This window comes from Myodes glareolus, chromosome 11 (assembly GCF_982192425.1).
Source record: "Myodes glareolus chromosome 11, mMyoGla1.1, whole genome shotgun sequence".
Taxonomy (NCBI): domain Eukaryota; kingdom Metazoa; phylum Chordata; class Mammalia; order Rodentia; family Cricetidae; genus Myodes; species Myodes glareolus.
This window is the reverse complement of record NC_142036.1, coordinates 22,456,717-22,479,574: the sequence shown is the minus strand read 5'-3', so window position 1 is coordinate 22,479,574 and position 22,858 is coordinate 22,456,717. Positions and strand designations below refer to the sequence as shown.

Below are 22,858 nucleotides of genomic sequence, written 5' to 3'. Positions count from 1 at the left end.
CCTTCCTTCTCTTCTCCTTTTTCCTTCCTTTCCACTCTCCCTTCCTAACACCTTTCAGATTTCTGTTGCTTGATCAAATCAAATGCATACACACAGTCTACACCTCCAGTCTCCAACCCCATCCCTCATCTACCAGGCTAGTCTTCATCAGCGACCTCTCTAGATCCAAGACCCTGCCCCCATCCTGATGATAGAGCTGCAGGGTGTGCAGGGCAGCTCAGAGGTCAAAGCCCCCTATTCCTAACCTGTGGGGCCCTCGGCTTTGGAAATGAAAAAACAGAGCCATACCACGAGCAGCACAAGGTTCAGCCCCTGCCCAGTTATCCCTGGTTAAGGATGGGGCCCAAACACTCTCCCTGCAAGGGGATCTAAGGGTCTGGGGTCACCCACAAGCCTACAGTCTACAGGGAAGAGCACCGATATCCCATAGGAGGGGTGGGTAGAGAAAAGAGGCCAGTGCCTCCTACTCCTGCCAGCTCTCAACGTGCTGGAGAGAGCCTGCTGGATGCCATTGTGTGGCTGGCATGGTAAGGAGGGGAACAGCGGGACTGGAGGTCTACTGCAAGCTTCTCTCTCCCCAGAGTCCTCCACCCCTGTCCAAGTAGCTAGAGTCTTTAGCACCCTTCGCCGTTCTCAGTCCAAAGGGAGATGAACACGTCCACACTTCTGACGTAGCCAACATTCTTCTAACAAATATTTTGCCTCTTGGGCATCAGGCAATTAAGAGATAGCAGTGGAAGGGAGCCAGGTTTCACCCTGGGCAGCTGCCCAGCAGAGGCCACAGGTATAATCAGCAAGTGGCACCGAGGGACAAGCGAGGCAAGAGCTAGAAACAGCCGAGGGCACAGAGGGCTGTCGGGGAAAGGACAGCGGAGCCGCCCCTTGAGACACAAGCAGTTTTCTGAGCTGAAAGAGCTCTCGGCACCAAAGGAAAAAACCATGAGGAAGATAGCCTCATCCAGAGTCTGCGGGACAAAGGTCAGAAGTTTCATTTTGACCAAAGGACTTGGCTACCTACACTGACCCAGTCAAGAGCTTCCTGGCTTCGGGACCTTTGTTCTTAGCGTTTCCTATGCCCATGGTATTTTTCTCTAGAAGTTTTGCCTCCTTTGTTTCCATCGTTTCATCCCCTAGGAGAAACTTTCTCTGACCACAGTCTCTCCTGCCGTTTTCCACTTGTTACTGCAGCAAATTACCCGAACACGGTGCCCTAAAACAAGTCAAATGTATCTTAGAGCTCTGGAAGTCAAACGCCAGAAATAAGTCTCACTGGGCTGAACTCCAGGCTCCCTTTTGGGATTTTCAAAGGGTTGTTCAAGCATTTTGTTTTCCTTCTTTCCCCCTCTTTCATTTGTTGTTGCTAAATAGTCTCTCACTGGCCTGGACCTCACGAAGCAGGGTAGGCTGCACAGCCCCAAGGGCTTCAACCATGCCTGTGTCCAGTCCATAGCACAGCATATGGGAGGGGGTGGTGGTCTGGATATGAAAGGTCCCCACAGGGTTACATGCTGAATATTTCATTCCCAGCTATGGCACTATTTAAGGAGGCTCCAGAAACATGAAGGTCCGAGATCTAAACAAAGGAAGTAGGTCATTGGGGACGCACCATGGAGGTTTATACCGGTCCCCAGTCCCTTCCTCTATCTCTGCACCTTTAATTCTAGCACTTGGGAGGTAGAAACAGGCAGATCGTTGTGAGTTTGAGGCCAGCCTGGTCTACAAGAGCTAGTTTCAGGACAGGCTCCAAAGCTACAGAGAAATCCTGTCTCAAAAAACAAACAAACAAAAAAAATAGCTAATGAAGTTGGTGGGTTTACAACTGAAGCCCAGGAAGCCATCAGCTGGCAGGTGACAGAGCTGGCACACATATCCTCAAACTCAGTCATGACTCTAAGAATTCTGTGCTGATGGGAGGTGGCATAAGTCTCCATGGCCTTGCCCAGACCTTCTCAGTGAGTATGATACCCCTTTGCCCATCCTACTCACCATCCCCTAAGGTGGACACACATAGCTTGGCTTTTACACCAAGTCACAAACACCTAGGTAAATGGAAGCCTTGCCTTACTACATAGGTATCTTTGCACTGACCATGTAATCTGGTCAAGTCCCTTGTCCCCTGAATGTACAGACCCCCCTAGGCTCCATGGGGCAACAAGCAGCATGGCTGGGGGCTACTCACAGCACCAAAGCACACAGCTGCACAGAGGGAGGCAGATGGCTGCCAGACCCTTGTCACCCACATGGTGTAGGTTGAGTGCTGCGGGTATAGGTTTTCCATGTAGGTGCTAGGACTAGAACCCAGGTCTTCAGACTTGTGCAGAAGTCTCATACCCACTGAGCCATCTCCTCAGTCCGTATATGAGTTACTTTCTCGTCACTGTGATCACTCTGTCGCACCTGAGAGAGCGACATGAAAGAGGCGAAAATGTAGGGAACCCTCCCCAGCCCGGCTGACGTCCTCAGCTCACCCCGCTCTCCGCAGCACCTGTGAGGCAGACCGTCAACAGCCCGCGATGGAACACAGTGGAAGTAACAAACGGTTCCCATGCTGTGCCAGACCAGGTCACAATCATGCCATCTGTCAACGCTAGCTGCAGCCAGAGAAGATTAAGATGTAAAGAAGCCAGGACTGGATGGAGGCCCTGCTGTCGGAGCTGGGGGTTACAGAGAGATGCTGCTTGCCACAGACACCCCACAGTCACCGCCGTCTTACTTCCCTCCATGACCGAGAACCCCATTTGCAGGGAACTCCATTAGCCAGTCTTCTTCGCAGTTTCTTGTTAATTACGTTTCAGCCAATGAGATCTGAGCAAGAGTGCCACAAGGTAGTTTTACCCCAACCCTTATCTTCCTTCCTTCCAACCTGCTCCAGTGGTCACCTTGGACCATAAGATCAAGATCCACACAGAGGTGGGGGTGGGGGACTGGAGAGATGGCTCAGTGGTTAAAAGCACTGATTGCTCTTCCAGAGGATCCAGGTTCAATTTCCAGCATCCACGCGGCAGCTCACAACTGTCTATAATTCCAGTTCCAGGGGACCCAACACCCATTAAAATAAAAAAAAAATCCATACGGGGGAGGGGAAAAAGTATGTCAGAACTGTGAGCTAGGAACCTGGGTCCCTGCAGGTTTTGGGGAGGACCTGCCCCTTTGCTTTAGACTGCATGCACAGAAATGTTCTTCTGTTTACAATGCTGTGATTTGGGGCTCTCTGGAACTGACAGCTACATCTTATTTAGATGATCCAGAATGGCCCTGGGATCCATTTGAAGCTGATGCCTATGTTCTTGAACCTTGGGTCAATCAGTGATAAGGAATGTGTTCTCTTGGACGTCACCAGAGAGGATAAAAGAAATCATCTGGAGCTTCCGGGACAGCTCTGAGATGGGGGTCCCCGGAGTCTGGGTGAAAGGCAGGTCAGCAGACCCTTCCCCCACTCTCCTGAAGGTCTAGCTTTACCAGTCTTGGAAGAACCCAGTAAAGTCTCCTTGACAAGGGAGCTCTGTGCTGGGGGAGTTTATTAGCGAGAGAGTTCAAAGGTCAGCTTACTTATGACATCATCACAGCGCCCAAGCAGAGTTGTCCCAATCCACTCTTGTTCCCTCTGGGCCAAACCACATGGAAACAGGTCTTTTGAGGAGCCCTGTAGCCACCAGTCACAGGCCCCAAACAGAAGAGCCAGTCATGCATAAGTGAGGAACTTCAAGACAGGAATGCAACACCCACGCATACCACTTGGGATGACCCCTCTTTTGGGGGGGCAGGGGTGTTGGTAGTTCCTTGAGACAGGGTCTTTCTATGTAGTCTTGGTTGTCCTGGAACTCACTATGCAGATCAGGCTGGCCTTGAGTTCTCTTTGCTTCTGCCTCCCAAGTGCTGAGATTAAAGGCATGTGCTACCACACCCAGCTTCTTTATAAGGATGTCTCATAGCAAGGTGTGTGTGTGTGTGTGTGTGTGTGTGTGTGTGTGTGTGTGAGAGAGAGAGAGAGAGAGAGAGAGAGAGAGAGAGAGAGAGAGAGAGAGAGAGAGAGGAGCCTGCTCAAGTGACCAGCACTACTCTATAAACCAGTGCCTCAGGCACTGAGGACAGTGGCCAAGACTGCACGTCAAGCTGACACCAGGCTGCACGTCAAGCTGACACCAGACTGTCATACCATCTGTCTTACAGGAGGTGTGGCATGCAATGACCTGCTCATGCCACAAGGCCTACTCACGCCCTGCACTCCTGCCCCCAAGTCCTGGGAGGGAAACCAGGGAACCTGAGGAATTCCCTGCTCTGGCTTCCCAGTCCTGTAATTCCTTTTTCCCTGTCTCCCTTTCTTCCTTAAGCTGACAATCAGGGAGGGGAGAGAGGGACCTGCTGGGTACATCTGGTTCATGTCGACTGGAGCCAATGCAGCAAGAGTGGCAGGCCCAACTTAGTTCTGTGGGGAGCGGGGAGGTGAGGGGAAGGTGCTTCCACATGCTTTGCAGGAACGCTATTCCTTGAGTTTCAGTTTATCCACACGGAAACAGAGGTGGGAACAAAGCACAGGTCCCAACCTGTCATGAAAAGCTCATTGGACCCTTTCCACACCTTGGCTACTCAGGACCACAGGAACAATGGTAGCCTGGACTCTGGTTGTGAAAGCATTCCCCTTCCCTGTTGCAGTCTGTGGACAGCACAGTGCAGGGACAGAAGGCTCACCTGGGGACTCTGTTAGACATTCTTGTTCTAGTATGGCTCAGATACCTGCCATGTGAGGTGCCCTGCAAGGGACAGGGTTTCACCCCCCTGGTACTGGGGGATCATTCCCAACCAGGGATTGATTTGTGCCTGGGAGGGTATTAAATGGCACTGGGGCCTCTACCTTACCCCACCCCACCCACCTCCAGTAGTGGGAGAAAAGCAACTCTAAAGTCATGAAACCGCAAACCCCTCCAGAGGCTACCAAGTCTTCCCTGGAGGATGACTCTGCCTGATGCAAGAACTGGCCTGAGTCTGAGGGCTCAGCTGGAGAGTATACAGACAGATGAGGTTCCTCCCTGGGAACCCAAAGATTACCACATGGAGGGAAGCCCCACAGGGAACTGGAAGAACACAGGCTGGTCACGGGGTGCTCTTTGTTGACAAAGAGGGCGGGAAGGCACCTGGCTGCCAAGGGGAGGAGCCAGCGCCGGAGCTTAGATAGCAAGCTCTCCTGATGCACCAAGCCCCTTCCTGCTGGAACCATTTCAGCGTCTGAGGACACAGCTGAGTCCCGGATCCAGATCCACCCCTCCCTGGTTTCCTAAGACCGCTAAGTCTTACCCTACAGTTCCTGTTTCCCGGAAGTTCAGCCATTTGGCTCCGCCCTCCAGCCAGACTACTTTGGGGCCCTTAGGCAGCCAGAAAAGGCTCACCCTGTGACCCAAGCCATAGAGGGAGAGGCTGAGAAGACCGTGCTCTGGTCTGACTCCCCAGGCCTTCACCTCCTCTCACATTTGATGGGGTAAGAGGTCAGGGTTTTTTTTTTATCGCCTGAGGGAATAATGAAACTAGTGTTCCAGGCCAGAAACCGACTCTCAAAAGGCCGCAAGTGGAAACCCAGACTTTGAAATCCACCTCCGGCCTGGGTGAGAGGAATGGACAGGTAAAGCACTGACTCCCATGCTGGGCAACCTGAGACACACAGAGTGAAGGGAGAGAACTCACACCTGCCAGTTGTCCTCGGACCCCCACCCAGGCACTGAGCCATGTATACCCCACCCCACCCCCTGCTACATACAGAAAATCAATACAATGTAATAAAAAAATAGACCCCCAAATGTTGAACAAGATTCAAGGCCATCACCTTTCTAAGAACTCACCCTGAGGAAACACTACCTCATCATGAGGTAGCCTTTCAGGAAGAGCTTCACCCGGGGCAGCTTTGTCTGGAAAGCGGCAAATGTGTCCCCAGGAAGGGTGCAAGAAAGCTGCATCCCACGGCTCAGCAGGGTCTGGCATGCCCACTCCACAGATGCTCCAGGTCACCGTGGACCAGCCAGTCTCTAAGAACAGAGAGCAGGCACGGAAATGACAAGAGCCCAGGTGACTGCCAAGAGCAGAGCGGGTTTCGTCTCCCCCCAGAGGCCAGGAAGGGCCACCCAGTATGTCTAAGAAGACACCAGGCAAGGCAGATGGCAATCTTACACAGTGCGGCGATGGGTACCTATAGATTCCATGATAGACAGGCCTGAGATGAAGAACAGGTAGGATGATGGGAAAGAAACAGAAGACAAGACTGGTGGCCCAGAAATGAGGCTACGTGGTCTGACAGTCACGTAAAAACTAGCAATGCTATAGAGATGTATAGACGAATAAACAGGTACCTGTCCTAGACACTGTACAGCCACACCCAGCAAGTGCTATCTAAGGCTGGTGCAGCTTTCCTGGAGAGGTAAGTGCCTGGGGAGACCCAGGGACAGTCCTCAAACCAAACCTGGCTTCCATGTGTGACTGGTCACGGGTAAAGACTTCAATTTAAGACAGGACAGCACTGTCTCATCCCTCTTCAGGCAACCTTTTAACTCTTTAACCCTATGTTCAAGCCCTGGCTATACTGGAAGGCCCACAGATGTGTAGAGGAGATCTATGGCCACCAAGGTAGAAGTCTGGAGTTCTCAAGCCCTTTGCATAGCCATGAAGATTTCCCTGTGGCAGCTGAGTAGTCAAATCTAGACCTACACACATACAAACACCCTGCCTCCAGAACAGGAGAGCAGGCAGCACCCACCTGACTTTGCCAGCCGGACCACTGATGGAGGGGTGTGTCTCATTTGACCCAGCAGCGCATTATCCCCTATGGATTTGACTAAAGAAATAGTATGACTTTGGGAATGCTGCCAAACATCTATGGCAGGGCTGGGAGATAGCTCAGTCAGTAACAGTGTTCCTGAGAAAGGCACGAGGACCTGGGTTCAGATCCCTAAAACTCACAGATAAAGCAGGGTGTGAAGGTCTACACCTCTAATGTGAGTGCTGAGAGACAGAGACAGGTGGGGCCCTGGAGCTCTCTGGGCACTTAGCATAGATGAATCAGTGAACTCCATATCATAGGGAGAGACTCTGTCTCAAAAAATAAGGTGGAGAGAAATTGAGGAAGACCCGGTCTCAGTGAAGAAAGTACAGGGTCCTGGGAGGCACCGACAGTCGGATTCTGACCCTGCCATGAACGGGCCATGGTGCCATGAATCTTGAACCAGAATTCAGACAGCCTCCATTTCCCTTCTGAAAAATAGAGGTAGCTCCTCTGCTCAGATGGTTCCTGGAGACTTCAATATAAAACACCCCACGGTGTTCCTGTCAGTCAGACACTCACTGATGGCAACAGCAACGTGGCAGTAAACGTGCCATCAGTGTCGACTTCACTTCTCCCATCATGCCAATCATCCCTAACCCAGATGCCTGACACATATGCCTTCCTAGCTAGGGGACAGATCTGCCTAGAGTGGGGGAGAGGGGCACTGGGAGGAGGACAACTGGGGTACTCTTTGTACCCCAACACACGAAGTCACCCCAGGTCTGTATGACCGCATCTCAGCTAAGCTGTATTCTGTGTATCCACAGCAGGGAAGACTCTTTTTTTTTTAAGGATATTTATTTATTTATTATTTATAAAATATTCTGTCTGCGTGTATGCTTGCATGCCTGAAGAGGGCACCAGGCTTCATTACAGATGGTTGTGAGCCACTATGTGGTTGATGGGAATTGAACTCAGGATCTTTGGAAGAGCAGGCAATGCTCTTAACCGCTAAGCCAGCTCTCCAGCCCCTGGGAAGGCTCTTTCTAGAAAAGCCCACTTGGAAAGAAGTAGATGCCAGACTTTTGAGTGCACAGGCAATAGCTAGAACACTGGGCCAATGCTTCATAGGTGGAACTCCAGTGCCTCTGCCTCGGCTTTTGGGCAGTAAGACAGGATTCCACTACGTTCCCAAGGCAGCCTTAAGAACTAGCCCATGAGCCTCACTGCTACCAGTTTTATCACAGGCAAGCAGACTCCCCTCCTTCCAGCAACTTCCATCCACTCTTCCCATCTCAACATCAGAACACCTGACCCAGGGCCCTAGTTCAGGACCCTACTGTCATGTTCACAGCTGCCTCTGCTGGCGCATGGCTCAAAAGGGTCAAGTCCTTTTCTACCCTCAATGCCAAAAGGACTCCGGCCGGGTGGATGGGAAAACAGTCCGTGTTTTGAAAAACAAACAAAAATTGCAGCACGCACACCTGACGCATTAGGTAATTTTCCATGGTGTCATCCAAAGGGTCGTCATCATCACGTCCCTGTCTTGGATTCTTCCCAATACCGAAGAGCACTGAGTTATAATGGACACGATTCATGGTAGCCGTGACATCATCTGTTGACTTACCAGGGACCTCAGAGCTGGACCTCAAAGAGCCTTTTGAATGAGGAGCACAAGGATGTAGCTCCCGTGCGTTTGAGCTCTCAAGCGGGTGGTCCCATTTTCCACTGGGGATGCTGATTGGAATATGACGGTTATTTTGTAGACTCAGTTAAGGATGCAAAATCTCCCGCATGTCACTCTCAAAAGCCCTCTGGGTTCTGGAGCCAGTGGCACCCACATCAGCACTTGCACATGAAGGAATGCTGGCCTTCAGCCAGGTATGGCTGCAGGAGAGACAGAGGCCTAAAGTCCACAGCCCTTTCCCTAGGCTCTGCACCCGTATCACCATGTTCTCTTTGTCCTGGGATGGACAGGCCACCCCCTGATGTCTGAAGCACACTCCTACACATGCGCCTTAGTATCTCACAGCCCCTTACTCCGCCCACGCCCACCTGACATCAGGACCTGTTACAGGCTGCCATCCACATCCTTCAGCCCTAGTATTTCTTCTACCCACCAGTGATGTAGGCCTCAATTAGACACTTAGTGCTTATCAACACTCAATCACGTGGTCTAAACCTGAGGAGATACAGCACCAACCCCAAACACTGCCTAAATGAATAAGTCCCTCACCTCATCCAGCTGAGATCCTGCGAAAATATTGACCACCACACCAAAAGAAAGGAAGAAACACCCCCTTTTATTTTTGCATGCATATGTGTATATGTATGTGTACATGTGTACATGTCTACATGTGCACACGTGTGTGGAGACCAAAGACAATCTCAGGTGTTCCTCAAATGGTTCAACAAACAAACAATAGGATCTTTCACTGGCCTAGAGCTCACCAAGTAGGTACAGCTAACTAGCCAACCAGCCCTATAGATCCAACAGTCTATGTCTCTCCAATGCTGCGATTATAGGCATGCTGGACCATGCTCGGCTCTTTATTTTTAAGGTGTGGTTTCTGGGGACTGAACTCAGGCCCTTCGCAAGGATTTTACCAACTAAGCTATCTCCCTAACTCCCACCACCACAGGCAGTTTATTTTAAATAGAGGGAAAGAACAAATGTTGACTCAAAAGGCCTACTGATGTCACTGCATCCCTAACAGCCCCAGGTGTACACCAAGTTGCTAATATCACACATCACAGACAGAAGGGACCAGCACACGACAAAGGCAGATACTTCAGCTAAAATTGTGCAGCTACCACAGGAAGGGAACTCAAACCCTTGGCTGTCTTCGAGCCCTACTCTTCCCACTCAGCAGGAACAGGCTGGCCTTCCTTGTTTGTTTTGTTGTTGCTGGGTTTGTTTTGATCCCCGCCCCCCTCCTGCCCCAGCTGATCAACTGTGTTTAAGCTACCAGGGCTGCAAACAAAAGGCCTCATTCGAGCAGCAAGCAGCGCTGAAGGACCACACATCGATTTGTTTTTTCCTGGAACCTCCAAAGGTTGCTCCCATGGTACTCTTCCTCACAGCTGGCCTGAACCCCTCAAGCATCTAGCAACCGAGTTAAGGTTAGCCCAGCAGCATCTGGTGAAGGCCAGGCAGGTAAGCTGTCATCTCACCAGAAGCAAAGATTGCTTTAAAAGCTTGGTGCCAGAAAGCCTACGGATTCAGGCTGGGGCAGATTCATAAAAGTGGGGAGGGTGCCAACACCAGACAATGCAGAACCTAAACAAGGGTCCCTCTGGCAGCATGCTTTCAAACCCCACTGTGCCTGGGCTCCCTGTTAAAGTAGCACCTAGTCTAAGCTACTGTCCAATAAAAACCTTGCCTGCCAAGCTGGGCGGGGCTTGGCAGCCTTGAGAAGCAGGGACCTGGTGGTAAGGGCTCAGCTTCTGCAGCTGCAGCCAACTCCGTTCCTGACTCCCAGGCCTTGGGACACCAGTCACAGGGAAACTAGAGTATGGCTGAGGAAATAAATACCCATGAGAAGTGGCCAGCATGTTCCCAGCAATCCCATCTATTCCCACTGGTAACCCATATTCAGGAGCAGTCTGCAAACCCATCAAAACAGAACACAACCAACTAACATTGGCAGAGGTTGAGTCTCCACAGTGAGGGAGACCAGAGCACTGGCCAAGTTTCCAGCCAGCCGCCATGGCTCTTGATATAGCAACACAACATTGCTATCTATGAAGTTCAAATTCAAGAACCATGCAATCGAGTTACCAAAATAAAGAACTCTCCTAATGACTTAAGTTTACGATCGTTGCGCCACTTCCATGACTGGACCCTGGGGTGGTTCCAGTGGAACATGCCTGCAGGCCCCTTGCCTCTAGGATTCACACAATCATCATGGCTCTTGGGGCAGATCGGTAGGTAAGGATGCTTCCCACTTCATACGAGGTGTCCGGAGAACAAAAACATCATCTGAAATTTTTCTCCAAACCATCAGAGCTGGGGTTCCAGCCCACTAAGTTGGCTGTTTCTCTAGATCTCCCACCATCCTCGGCAGCACGATGTTCCCAGGTGGGAGAGATGGCTTCACCTCTACGATAGTTTCTACAAATTAAAAATGCAATAGATGATAAAATGTAGAATTAGAAGTGGATGAAATCGCCTAGAATACAGAGCAAGGAGCAATGAAATGGCAAATAGGAAAGATAAGAAAATTAAAGACGAAAGACTCCCTGGGCTGCTATCTAAATAGAGTTCTGGAAGGTCAAAGAAATCCAAAAGAACAGACATCATACTAGTGTAGTCCAAGAGAATGTTCCAGAACTGAAGGACAGTCTCAGATGGGAAGAATTCAGTAAATATTCAATGTAATAGGCAAAATGAAGGCAGCATCAAGGTGGAGTCCTTGAAGACTCAGGACACTGGGGACAGAGAAGACCCAGAAAGCTGCTAGAGAGAGAAAATAAGTTTGTTCACAATGGTTCAGGCAGAGATTCAAACCTACTAACTGCATCCCTAGGAGCCCTTCTGTGCCCTGGAGGAATGGGATGCCAATCCGGAACATGATGCTCAGTTAATGGAGCAATCAAGAACCAGAAGCCCAGTTCAAGTTCTCAGACAACATACCACCCCAGTACCAATTCCCAGCAAGGGTATGCGCCAGTATCCAAAAACTAAATATATAACTAGAAGCCCAGTTCAAGTTCTCTGACAACATGTCCCCCCTCAGTACCGATTCCCAGCGAGGATATGTGCCAGGATCCCAAATCAACACCATCAGAAGGCAGAAAGCAGGAGAGAGGTGAAGCATGGTTAATGGTGACTGACAGCCCAGGTGAAAGACAGGTCCCAAGTGTGGAAGGCAACAAATCCAGACTAGAGTAGGCAGAGGACCAGGATTTACTGAAGACGTCAGGGCTGAGACAGAATTCACTGGGTGTCCCAAACAACCAAAGCAGCCATCTAGAGCAGAAATGTTTGGGGATAAATACATAAGCCCTTAAGTTAGCAACCAGATCAACAACAAGAGTAAGTCTAAACTCCCAAGAAAACAAAAGGCAGACTCAGAAGGGGACTGGCTGACCATACCTTCCAACAGACTAAGCTTAGAGCACCACAGACAAGGGTAGCAATGAGATTCCCCCCAAATAGTGACGGGCCTAGATCAGGAAGTAGGGGTGGTGTCGAGGGTCGAAGAGGAGAGGGAAGCGGCACCCTTATGTTTCTTAGGCATCGGAGTAAAAAACTGAGGAATCGCGGTTAAGACATGCAAGTGTTTGATTGACAGGAGTAGAATATCAAAATCATCAGCAAAGAAAGTCTCCAGGGAAAGGACAATGGGGGACCCGAGAGGGAAGGAAAGGGGGTGAGATGGGGCCTCACTGATGTTCTAACAGGCAAGAGACCTGGGGGTTACTATCCCCTTCCACCAAGCATCAGTAAGCATACACTCAGGTCTGCCGGAACCCAGAGTCTGGATTCTCCCTTCAATTCCACACTCTCATGTTCAGATGTGAACACGGTGTTCTCGTGACAAGCCTGGCACAGCTTCCAGTCACGCCAGCTTCCAGTCACGCCAGCACACAGCTGGAACCCAGGACTGCCAGGACAGATCCAAGGGCCACAGTACCGACCTGGGCCATCTCAGCTGTGATCCTGATCTATTTCCCTGCCCACTCATCCTTCGCAGGGTGAGGCACCTCATGGTACACAGGGTCCTGAGAACCCAGATGAGGCCATCACCACAGCAACAGCCCAAGGCCCTCAGCTTTGATTTGGAAAGTGTGTGGGCTTGTTTCAATCAGAATCAAGTTCAAATTAGACAGGTTCTCCCTGTCTAGAACACCGGGCCTCAGCATATGTGTTCGTACAGTGGGGGCATAACACCAACCTCATGTGGTGATGTCAGAATGAAATGATGTAACATAAAGAGACACTGACAGCTTTAGAGTCTGTCATCACCATCACACAGCCTAGGATAGAGTAAAGGACAGTTCCCGTGACCACCTCTTGTTACTTCCGCCATCACTCAGGTTATAGGAATCAGACTCAATTTCTTCAACAGCGAGCCCTGCTCCCAAACTTCCCAATGACCACCAATCAGGAACTATGGGCTAAGAGCTTGGCCTTTATCTTTATAGTTAAGAGTTACCAGTGCCTAAGTGACAGCAAGCATTGTTACTGGAGTCCCAAGAGCCAGGTGACAAGCCCGCCCGAGGCAGTGACTTCTTACCCAGGGTCATTTGCCATTCAATCAGCTGATCCTTGATACCCAGCCAAGTCTCCACGCTCCCACCCAACCCTCAGGCTCTGCCACCACGTAGAGCACCTGCCCTAACTTCATCTATGCAGACTTCACTCAGATTTCTGATTCTAGGACTCAAAAGCCCAGCAGCCAACACTCATGGGCTTGTTTGGCCTCGATTTCAGGTATAAATAACAACCATCACCACTGGGCACAGCATCCCGCTGTGAGCTCACTCCCAAAATCCCCTTTTTCCACAACGCAACTCACTGTAACGAACAAAACCACCAGTTCTAATTTTATTCTGTTCCCGCGATGAATACCATGAGTCAAAGTAACTGAGGAGAGAGAAGTGTTTGGTAGGCTTGCATTTCCAGGTCTCAGTCCATCATGGAGGATAGTGAGGTAGGGAGTCAGACAGAAATCTGAAGCAAGAACCACAGAGGAAGGCGGCTAGCTGACTCGGCCCAGCTCCTGCCTAGCCAGCTTTCTCACATAGTCCAGGACCACCTTGCCTAGGGATAGTGCCGCCCACAGTAGGCCGCGCCCTCCTACATCCATCACCAGTCAAGATAATTCCCCACAGACTTGCACAGGCCAATGCAATCAAGGCAATTCTTCCTTGGAGGCTTTCCTCTCAGCTGACCCTAGGCTATGCCAAGTTGACCAAGCTAACTACGACGCCACCCTACACACAGCCTGCATGGAACATCAAACATATTACAACACAGCTCCAAGCTGTCTTCTGTAACTGGCTAGACAGTTCCTAAGTCAGCCTGACGACAAGAACGGCTAGCCCCAAACACGGGGCTTTTCTGGGATCCGGCCATCTCAGTGTACATCCCTGCTTTAGCAAACAGTACAGAGACAAAAGCAAAGAGTGCTTTACAGGGATCGTGACCGGCACCATAAACTCTCCATGGAGATGACCGCAGAAAAAGAAGAGCGACAAGGCCATCTAAGCTGACCACGTGTTCTACCAGGAAGGGAGGGGCCGTGAAGACGGGAGGGAACTCTGGGAATACTCATGCGGCCGTTCAGATAGGCTTTCACACAAGACAAGACCAGGACACTGTTTTCTGGAAATGAAAGCCCCTCATCACTTACGTATCCAGACTGGGACTTTTTAAATTAGTGTATATTTATTGCATTAAAAAGTAGGTTTCATTTTATTTCTACACATGTATATCAGGTACTTTGATCATATTGATCCCTGTTACCCTCTCTTGCCCTTGTTGGTTACCCTCCCCTTCCCAAACAGTGTCCCTCCTACTCTCACAGTGTGTGTGTGTGTGTGTGTGTGTGTGTGTGTGTGTGTGTGTGTGTGTGTGAAAACATTTTTACATCTAGATTCCTCAGATGAGAGAAAACATTCAGTATTTGCTTTTCTAGTCGGGCTGTCCTTGTCCAACATGGTGACCCCAGTTACAATGGTTTTTCTAAAGATTGCAGCCTTTCACTATGGAAAGCGTGAACACCCAAACAAACACTGAGGTTCATTTTATCCAAGGAAGGAAGAAGGCTTGCCCCTGGGGTAAGAGTATCTGGCTGAGGATAGAGGTGTCCAGAGAGAAAGGTTTCAGGACTGAATACGGCCTGAGGGCCCTGAGGGCAGCAAACCACGGGCCATACAAGGTGCACAGGGAAGCTGGTGTGGCCCAAGTAGGTGTGACCCCAGGGCCAGAACTGGCCTAAGCTAGGTGACGAAGGGGGAAATGGATAACGTCATCTAAATTCAGGTTCTTCCCCCATTCAAACCAGAAGTTGGCCTCTGAGCCCCTCTCTACCTGCTGCCCCAGATCCTAACCAGAGTGCTCAGAGCTCTGTCTTTTAAGTATGTCATAGCATAGAGGATTAAAAATAGTCTAAAGAGAGAGGACTATAAAGTGGCAAAGGCTCCAGCTGCCTGAGCCCCCACCCCCACGCCCCAGAAAACAGGAGTGGGGTGTGATGTCACAGGGGCTCTATCAAATTCCACCAGAGTTCTGCAGGAGCTGAAGCTGCTTTTGACCGGGGCCTCTAAAGCCCTCCTCAGCATCTCCTCATCTTCAAGCACTCTGGGTAAAACAATCTCCAGGAAGCATCGAGTTCCACGGCAAACACACGAACGGAATACCAAGTGCGTGGGTTCCTCTGGGTCCGCTGCCCAGCTCTCTCCCCCTGAATCACAGTTCTGGACTCAGCTTCAAGTGTGTAAATCCACTTAAGAGCGGGCCCAGAGCGCACACCAGGTGTGCCCCCAGCCCTGTGCTAAGAATGCCTAGACGGCTTGACCCACAGTACGTGCTCCACGCGCATCTAGTTGGGAGAACTCCTTCCCTGGCGGGGATGCAAACAACGTCTACCCCTCCTTACAAAGTCCCAAGAACAAACCAAAGGACAATTTGGGGAATCAATGACATTATGGGCATGGGTGAGCGGTTGCTACAGGAGCGTGAGAGACCCCAGAGCTGCAGGATGGAGCAGCTGGAATGTCAGCTTCCTATGAAGGAATGTCAACAATCAACAAACCTCTTTTGGGGTCTCCTGAGGCTTGTCACAGCCCACAGCTGTTCTGATGAAAATGACAGTCGTTAAGCTTGGAGGAAGCATTCTAGAACATACGCCTCTGTAAGTGACTCCCGCTGTCACATGCCATGGGACCGGCTCTCAAAACACGCAGGCCCCACTATCCTACAGGAGTTCTCCAGGTTGCCATGGTACAGACAGGAAGTCTTCAAGTCATGACAATGCTGGACGTGAGCTCCCTACTTTTGTCTCCCCAGGAAGGCTAGGCACCTCACACAGCTGATCCGCCTCCCTGGATCTCTGAGTGTGCCCCCTGCTTTGGAAGAAAGGTGACCCTGTATGCTATAGGTGTTAGCATGACATCAGGGCCTCACCCGGAACTACTACACAAAACCTGATGTGCAGCAGTGAGGAGAAGGCATATGCGGCTAGCATGTACTTCAGACATGAGGCCTGGGACAACTTGGTGGGTCATGTCCAGGATGGAAGAAAATGACTTGGCAAAACCACCTATCTAACGATGATCATGATTGGCACCTAAATTATATCTACTTCACACATAAACCTCACTCTTCCCCACTCCCACGCACCTTTTCTCTTGAATTTCACTGTTCCTCCATTCCCCAACTTCACTCTTTGTCTGCACCTGAATATATGAAAATATACGTTTGGTCTTCTGGGGACCTTCATTTCCCTATTCAGCCAGGGGTAATAACCAAATGAATGAGTGTTGCCACATGCCAATAAAACTTTATTTATAAAACAAGCAGCCGGCCAAACATAGCCTACGGCTGACGTCTTGAAATGCCTACTCAGCTAGTAGAAAATTAATCAAAGAGAAGCAAACATACCAGTGGGGAGGAAAATCTGTCAGGCTCTCCAAAGGCTGCTTCTGCTTCCTTCCATGACAGACATAAACTACCAATTTGGTTTGTTCTTTTTTTTTTTTTTCAAAGGACACCAAGAAAAGTGAAAGAAGGTTTCTATGGGAACAGGGAGTTTACTTTTAATGGCTCAACCATTTGAAAGACAATCGCTTTATTTTTCTTCTTCCCTTCAGACACAGGGTAGGCGTAACCTATGACCTGTTGGGCAGGATTTTTGCCCAGGGCTCTTCTGTTCCAATAAAATGTGAAATGCCACAGTGTTCTGCAGGCCAGAAGGATACTTCAGAAAAGCCAGGCTGCTTGGGCAAGAGGCACTTCACTGAAATGGCTGATCTAGTCCTATGCTCTGCCCTGCCAGCAGGCAGCTAGGCTGCTCTGAGGGAGGTTAGGCCCCTCGAGTGACTACCAGCATTCTGTGTGCAATCCACCTCACAGGGCAGTTGCCAAGCCCCCAATAAAGGGCTTGCCTCTACCTCTACACACCCCATTTTCAAGATGGATTTCTTGCTTTCCTGGCCCCTGAACACTCTTGTTCCTGGGCACACATGCAGACAGGAGCCTCTGTTTGCTTGAATGGGCTGGTCAGAAAACCTCCGAGCTTGATCAGTGGGGGAGGCAGGGGTGGGTGGGTGGGAGACAACACAAACCGAGAATGCCCACCACTTACTACTGTGTCTTTTCTATGGAAAGCCTGAGAACCGCGGTCTTCTCTGCACGGCCCCCGGGTGGAAATGAGTCTCTGGTACTTGAATTTGAAAGAATCCAGGAAAGCAGCCAGCGGAGCTGCATGGAGCCCAGAGCTGCACGTGGGCAGCCCATGCCCCGTAGGGTTGCAAACGGCTCCCGGGCAGATAAACGATGCCTAGGCCCAGCCTCTTGACACCACCTTCCAGGAGGACCTCAGAGCTCCCAGGGAGTCAACTCTAACTCTACCAATGACAAAACTAAGATGCTGCAGGCAAGAGAGATCTTTCCTGCATCCCACAGTAAGTTAGCAACAATGTCAGAGCCCAGGCTCTTACCATGGGCCTCCCAGGCCAGCTTCCCTAACAACACACACACACACACACAGACACACACACAGACACACACACACACACACACACCACGCACACGCACACACGCACACACAAACACCCCAAGAAAATCCTGTTCCAGACCATGACCTTTTACCTGCAAACCAGAGATGACTCAGAGTCTGGGATCTGACTGCTGTAGAACCAGACGAGAACATCCAGAGCACAATTCACGCCTGGGAAACAAGCACACAGCCCAGTGCCTGGGACCTAGCAAGGCAGCTCCCTAGAGACATAAAACTCCATATCTGATTTTCTCCTGGTTTTTTCAACGGAACCTTCCAGGGTACTGACTCTGCTGAGAACCAGGGGAAGAGAGCAGAAAGGCCCTTCCCTGTCTGGCCTGGTCCCATAGCACAGAACGTCTACAGGTGGGAGACGAGTAGAGCGGAGAGTGGGCTCTAGGGGAGAAGGAAGTAACTAGGGGTGAAGCGGCTGGTGCGGCACCCCCAGCAGACCACAGATGGCCTCATAGACCAGGTCATGCCAACTCTCGTCATGGCATCCACAGCCCATGATACTACTGGTCTAGGGGTGGGCCAAGCAGCTACCCAGGTTGTGGATGCTGTCCTCCACGTATCACATGATGACTTTCATCTTAATCAGAGTATCATGACTATACTTCACCAGACAGTGTCTCCCTTGGATGCCAGCCACACTGCCCTGTCCACGTGCCCATGTCCCAATCCAAACTGCACAGAGTCTCAAGAAATGCTAACGTAAATAGGAGGTGGAATGTCAACTGAACAGGGACTTCAGCTTCCATGAGCTGTCACTCAAGTGAGAGGGCAACTCTGTAGCCCACAGTCCTGTAAGTGACAGCTTACACTCCCCCTTCCCACCCACCCACCCGCCCCCCCGCTTCTGTGAACAAGGCCAATAAAGTTACTGCCCCACCAAGCTCGATTTGGATGGAATCATTCCTTTGCTCTGCAGCGGCTGGTGTCCTATGTGGGTGTTTTGGTGAAGTCTTCTCAGGAAGAGTTAAACTAACACCAGGTCCCTGCTGCCACTACCAGGTCAGGAAGCTCTTGCCTTAGTCCACAAACTCACAGGAGGGTTTAGGAGGGACACAGTGGGGTGGCCGGATGGTGGATGGATTAGAGGAGGTAAAGCTAGACCAAAGCCTCAAAAGGTCACTGAGAAGCCCAAGCAAGCTCAGGAGAGCTGCATGTGGGCCCAGGTCAGTGACAATGGGGAAGTAATAGCATAGAAAAGCACAGATCCTTCTGGAACATGCAAACAATACCCTACAGAGGACAAACCAATCTAAGTGCAATTTATGGGTCAGCCTTCAAAGTCCAAATTCAAAGCCCCTCCTTGGACCGTCTCAGCCACCACCATTGAGGTTAACAACCTCTTACCCATGTGCTTATACCCATAAAATGCTCGCCCCAGCCTCACCTGGGTTCAAATACCAGTCAGATTCGCAAGTCACATGATCTTGAGGGGGTTCTGACTGAGGATGGGAATATCTGTCAGGGAGAGCAGCCATCAGGGCCCAGGCAGTGGCAATGATGCTGCCGAGTGCCCCTCAGAGAAGGGATGGGACAGACACCAGGCTCACCTAGCCCCTTCTCATAGCTGAATCTCAGCCAAGCTGCTCTAGAAAAACTGAGGTGAGAGATGACAGCACCAAGCCTTTAAGGTACCAGACAGCAGGAGAGGGCACCAGAACAGGGATGGCCTCCACACAATCGCATCAGGCCACTGAGCCCGTTAGCAGGCAGAAGTGAATTAGATTGTGACAGACCGATCGTTGCTTTTGCCTGTCAACACTAGCGGAAATCTCTCCATCCAAATCATGAGCCCAGGAAGCAGTGCTGGTGCCTGAGATGGTGTCTGACTAGGGTCGGTGTGCCCGGCCCACACTTGCCAAGCAGAACAGAGAAAACCTGTGGACTGGGGGGTGGCGACAGGCTCCCGATCAACAAGCGCCTCCCAAGCCCGGACTCAGCAGCCTTGTTCAGAGTGGGTCACTCCACTGAAGCAAAAAAGAGAGGGCAACCAAGTGACACTGTCCTCAGGGTGCTGGAGGCCTCCAGGGGGCAGTCTGCAGAGAACTAAGGCCACCGCTACCCTCCGTGTCACCCGCTGCGGATCTGAGGACGCGTGGGATCCGCAGGCCGAGGCTTCAGACACCCTCCCGTGTGTCATTTTCTTCTCCGCGAAAAGGTCAACAGCTTGAGCCACCCTCACTTCCTTGCAGGGACCCTGGTAAGGCTTTACGGGCAGTCTGTGCCAAGGGATGCCATGCTGTACCAGACAGCCTTGGTGACAAACACCTCAGCGGCCATCGCGTCAGGACAGCATCGTCTGCTCTGTGACTGATCATGGAGGAAAGGCCCCCAGAGGGAGGCTGGATTCTCCACCCAGCCCATCTGGCCTCCCTCCACCCCAGCGTTCCTCCGGGGAAGATTTTCCAATATCACAATCACAGCCTGGATTCTAGAACCTCACGGGCCTAGGTGGAATGCAAGGGCGGAAGGCAACAAGCTCCCGAATAAACGTTGGGGCACATGGGGAGAAGAATCAGCTAACTACAAGCTGTTCGCTGAAATGCAGCATCCAGGGCCTAATCTCAACGGCCTTCATTGCTGACCCCAGAACCACCTTGTGCCAGGAACAGAAGACTCCAAATAGGCCTGACGAACCTGACAGTAGCAGCTGCCTGTGCAAGGGTACCAGGAGCCTCCCTCCCTCTGATTACAGACCCCGAAGTCCCACTGTCTCCAACTATGAACCCCGAGCCACCATGGCTACCTTCACAGGGAGCAGTCACATGCTTCTACAGCAAACCCTGCCCCAGACTCTGCCTGCTGCCCCCGCCCACAGCCCACCTGAGCTCAGATGAGCAAGGCCCTGAGACAGCCCCCATCTGCTCATCCAGACATATCTGGGCTCCTGACATCCACCAGCTGGCTCCGCAGATGCTCTGAGATCAATGTAGGATGCCTTCTGGACTTGAACCTTTAGCGGAGACTTTCTAAGTGCCACAGGAGCAAAAAGAGATAAATCTTCTAGGCTCCTATTACAGACAGAGAGATCAGAGAGAAAACCAACGATTCATGACCTGAACTCCATTCTCGCTCTATCTCAGCAACTGCACAGAACTCATGTCCACCCCAAGACACAGCGGGCTTTGCTTGTTCCTAACACCCCCCAAAACTGCAAATAACCCAAAGGTCCTTCGGCAGTTGACTGGAGAACAGAATGGTGGTATATCCACACAGTGGAACGGTGCCCAGCAGTCAACAGGAACTATAGCTACAGAAAAGACTGTTCAGAGGGAACTCGCTAACATCAAGTTGATCAAAAAGGGCCAGATTGAGAGGACACACTGTGCCATTCAACTTCAAGGCAGGTTCCAGAGGCAAACTGAACCTTTGGGGATTAAAAACAAAAGATCCGAATAAAGGTTACCTTGGTGGTAGGTAGGTGAGGTTACTGCCTGGGAAGGAGGATGAGGCAACCATGGAGGGATCTGGGAATCTATATGTAGGTAGCAATTACCTGGGTGTACCCACATCTAAAAGCATGTAGAGCTCACATTTAAAATTAGTCTTCATTATACATCTGTGCAATACATATGACATTTGAAGTCTGCCTCTTAATAACAAAGTCCATTGCTGTTCAAATTATAATTGATATTTGCCTGAAAGTGTGGTAGGTGACAATCTCGAGAGAGGAACCGAGACACCTAATTATGAAGTCCTAAACCTTCCAGACCCATCTCAAAGGGTCCCCACGCTGTGTAATCCTGTCCCTCAGCGTGACTTTGTCATGTGTTCCTTTACAATAACTGATCTCCACACTGGAAGCTGGTCCTGCAAGAAAAATTGGCTGCAACAAATAGCTTTGGCTAGTACATGCTCATTAAAATGCCTTGTGATTGCCCAAGGCACACAAGACCTGACAGCCCCAGCCTGATAGCAGCTCAGCAAAAGGTATGACTGCCCATCCCAGACCAGATCCTGGTTCTTCTCATCACAGCGACTCCAACCCTCCTGTCACGACACAAATCACAACCGCTAACTAAACAGTAGCAGAGCACAGAGTACCCAGTGCCCACTCCCTGAGGCGCCTGCTGGCTCCTTTTCAGGTCACCTCTGCAGACCCGCACTGTCCTTGCCAAACCTCAGCTGGAGAGGGCCACGTGAGCTCCCAGGAAACATTCTCTCGGGTGTAATGTTTAATCTAGACTCTTCCCCACCCCCAGCAGGGGCTACCTGCCCTGTTGGCAAAGGGACACCCACAATCCTCCTGCCCCCACCGCTGTCCAGACCTCCCAGCTGGATTCTTGCAGTTTCAACCTTGAACTCTCTACACACCCCAAGCCAGTAGGGGCAGTGGCTAAACCAACCTCACCTGTGCACAGGTCCCGGCGGGTGAAGAGGCCGGAAGTGGACGTATGTCTAGTTCTGCAAAGCCCCGTAGGAGAGAGAGGGCTGGAATCACACTTCTGCCCCCATGGAGCTTGAGAGCAATGACCTTTTGAGAGTTGAAGGGGTGGATTTCTTTTCTTTAGGGGTGTGTGTGTGTGTGTGTGTGTGTGTGTGTGTGTGTGTGTGTTTGCCAAGATTCCACACCCAATGCTTTCTTTTGAAAGATACTTCATATTCATAGGTGACAGAACCACAGAGCCCGTGTCTGACACACGGGCCACCAAGAGTTTTTCCATCTTGTCAACTGCCTCAGGCAAGGGTTTTGGTCCCAGCTCCAGTTCAGACTGTGGGTTGGGTGGGCAAGGTCTCCTGATCCTCAGTTCACTGGGATCCACAGCGTGCCCCTGCCAACCAGAGGCCCTAGGGACGGACTATGCCCCTCACTCCAGGTCTCCAGCCTCACAGGTACTTCAGAAAGTGTGAGCCAAGTCTGACACAGGCACACACCAGTGGCACTTTCTCCTAGCACTAACCTGGGCCACCGCCCCTGAGAGTCCACGTACAAACTTCTCTGAACTACCAGAGGCGGGAGGAGGGGGGTGAGGGTCCCCTACAGGGAATGGGGTGCACACGTGCGCGTGCACACACACGCATGCACACACTCACGCCCACGCACCGCCCCACCCCCTGAGCTCTGCAAGCCCGGCCCAGGCCAGCGACACCCGGCTCCGGGGCGTGCGAAGAACGCGGCGGGGCCCACGTTTGGTGGAGGTGGCCCCTCCGGGGAGGCCGGGGCCGCGGTACCTTGCAGGTTCTGCACACGGATGTCGCTGATCTGGCCGATGAGCTCCTCGCGCTGGAACCAGTCCCACTCTTGAGCAGCCATGGAGCGCGCGCGGCGGGCCGGGGCGGCGGGCGGCGGGCAGGGGGCGCGGGCGGCGAGCGCGGGGCCGGTGGGCGGGCGAAGGCCGGCCCCGCCGCGGGCGGACGGGCTGGCGGGCGG

General features: G+C 51.4%; 1 protein-coding gene across 4 annotated transcripts in view; it reads right to left on the bottom strand.

Annotated features, from left to right (window-relative positions):
• Positions 1–22,797, bottom strand: part of Clmn (calmin) — a 101,627-nt gene extending 78,830 nt beyond the window's left edge. For 2 of the 4 annotated variants that reach the window (XM_087911532.1, XM_085697892.2), the window contains exon 1: positions 22,660–22,797. In XM_087911532.1, coding sequence (XP_087767658.1) covers positions 22,660–22,741 — 82 coding nt within the window. In that variant the 5' untranslated portion in view covers positions 22,742–22,797. Of the gene's footprint in view, positions 1–20,893; positions 21,015–21,838; positions 22,167–22,659 lie in introns of those variants that run through there. The other 2 variants (XM_087911529.1, XM_087911531.1) reach the window with 2 other exon arrangements.
• Between the last annotated feature and the right edge of the window lie 61 nt (positions 22,798–22,858).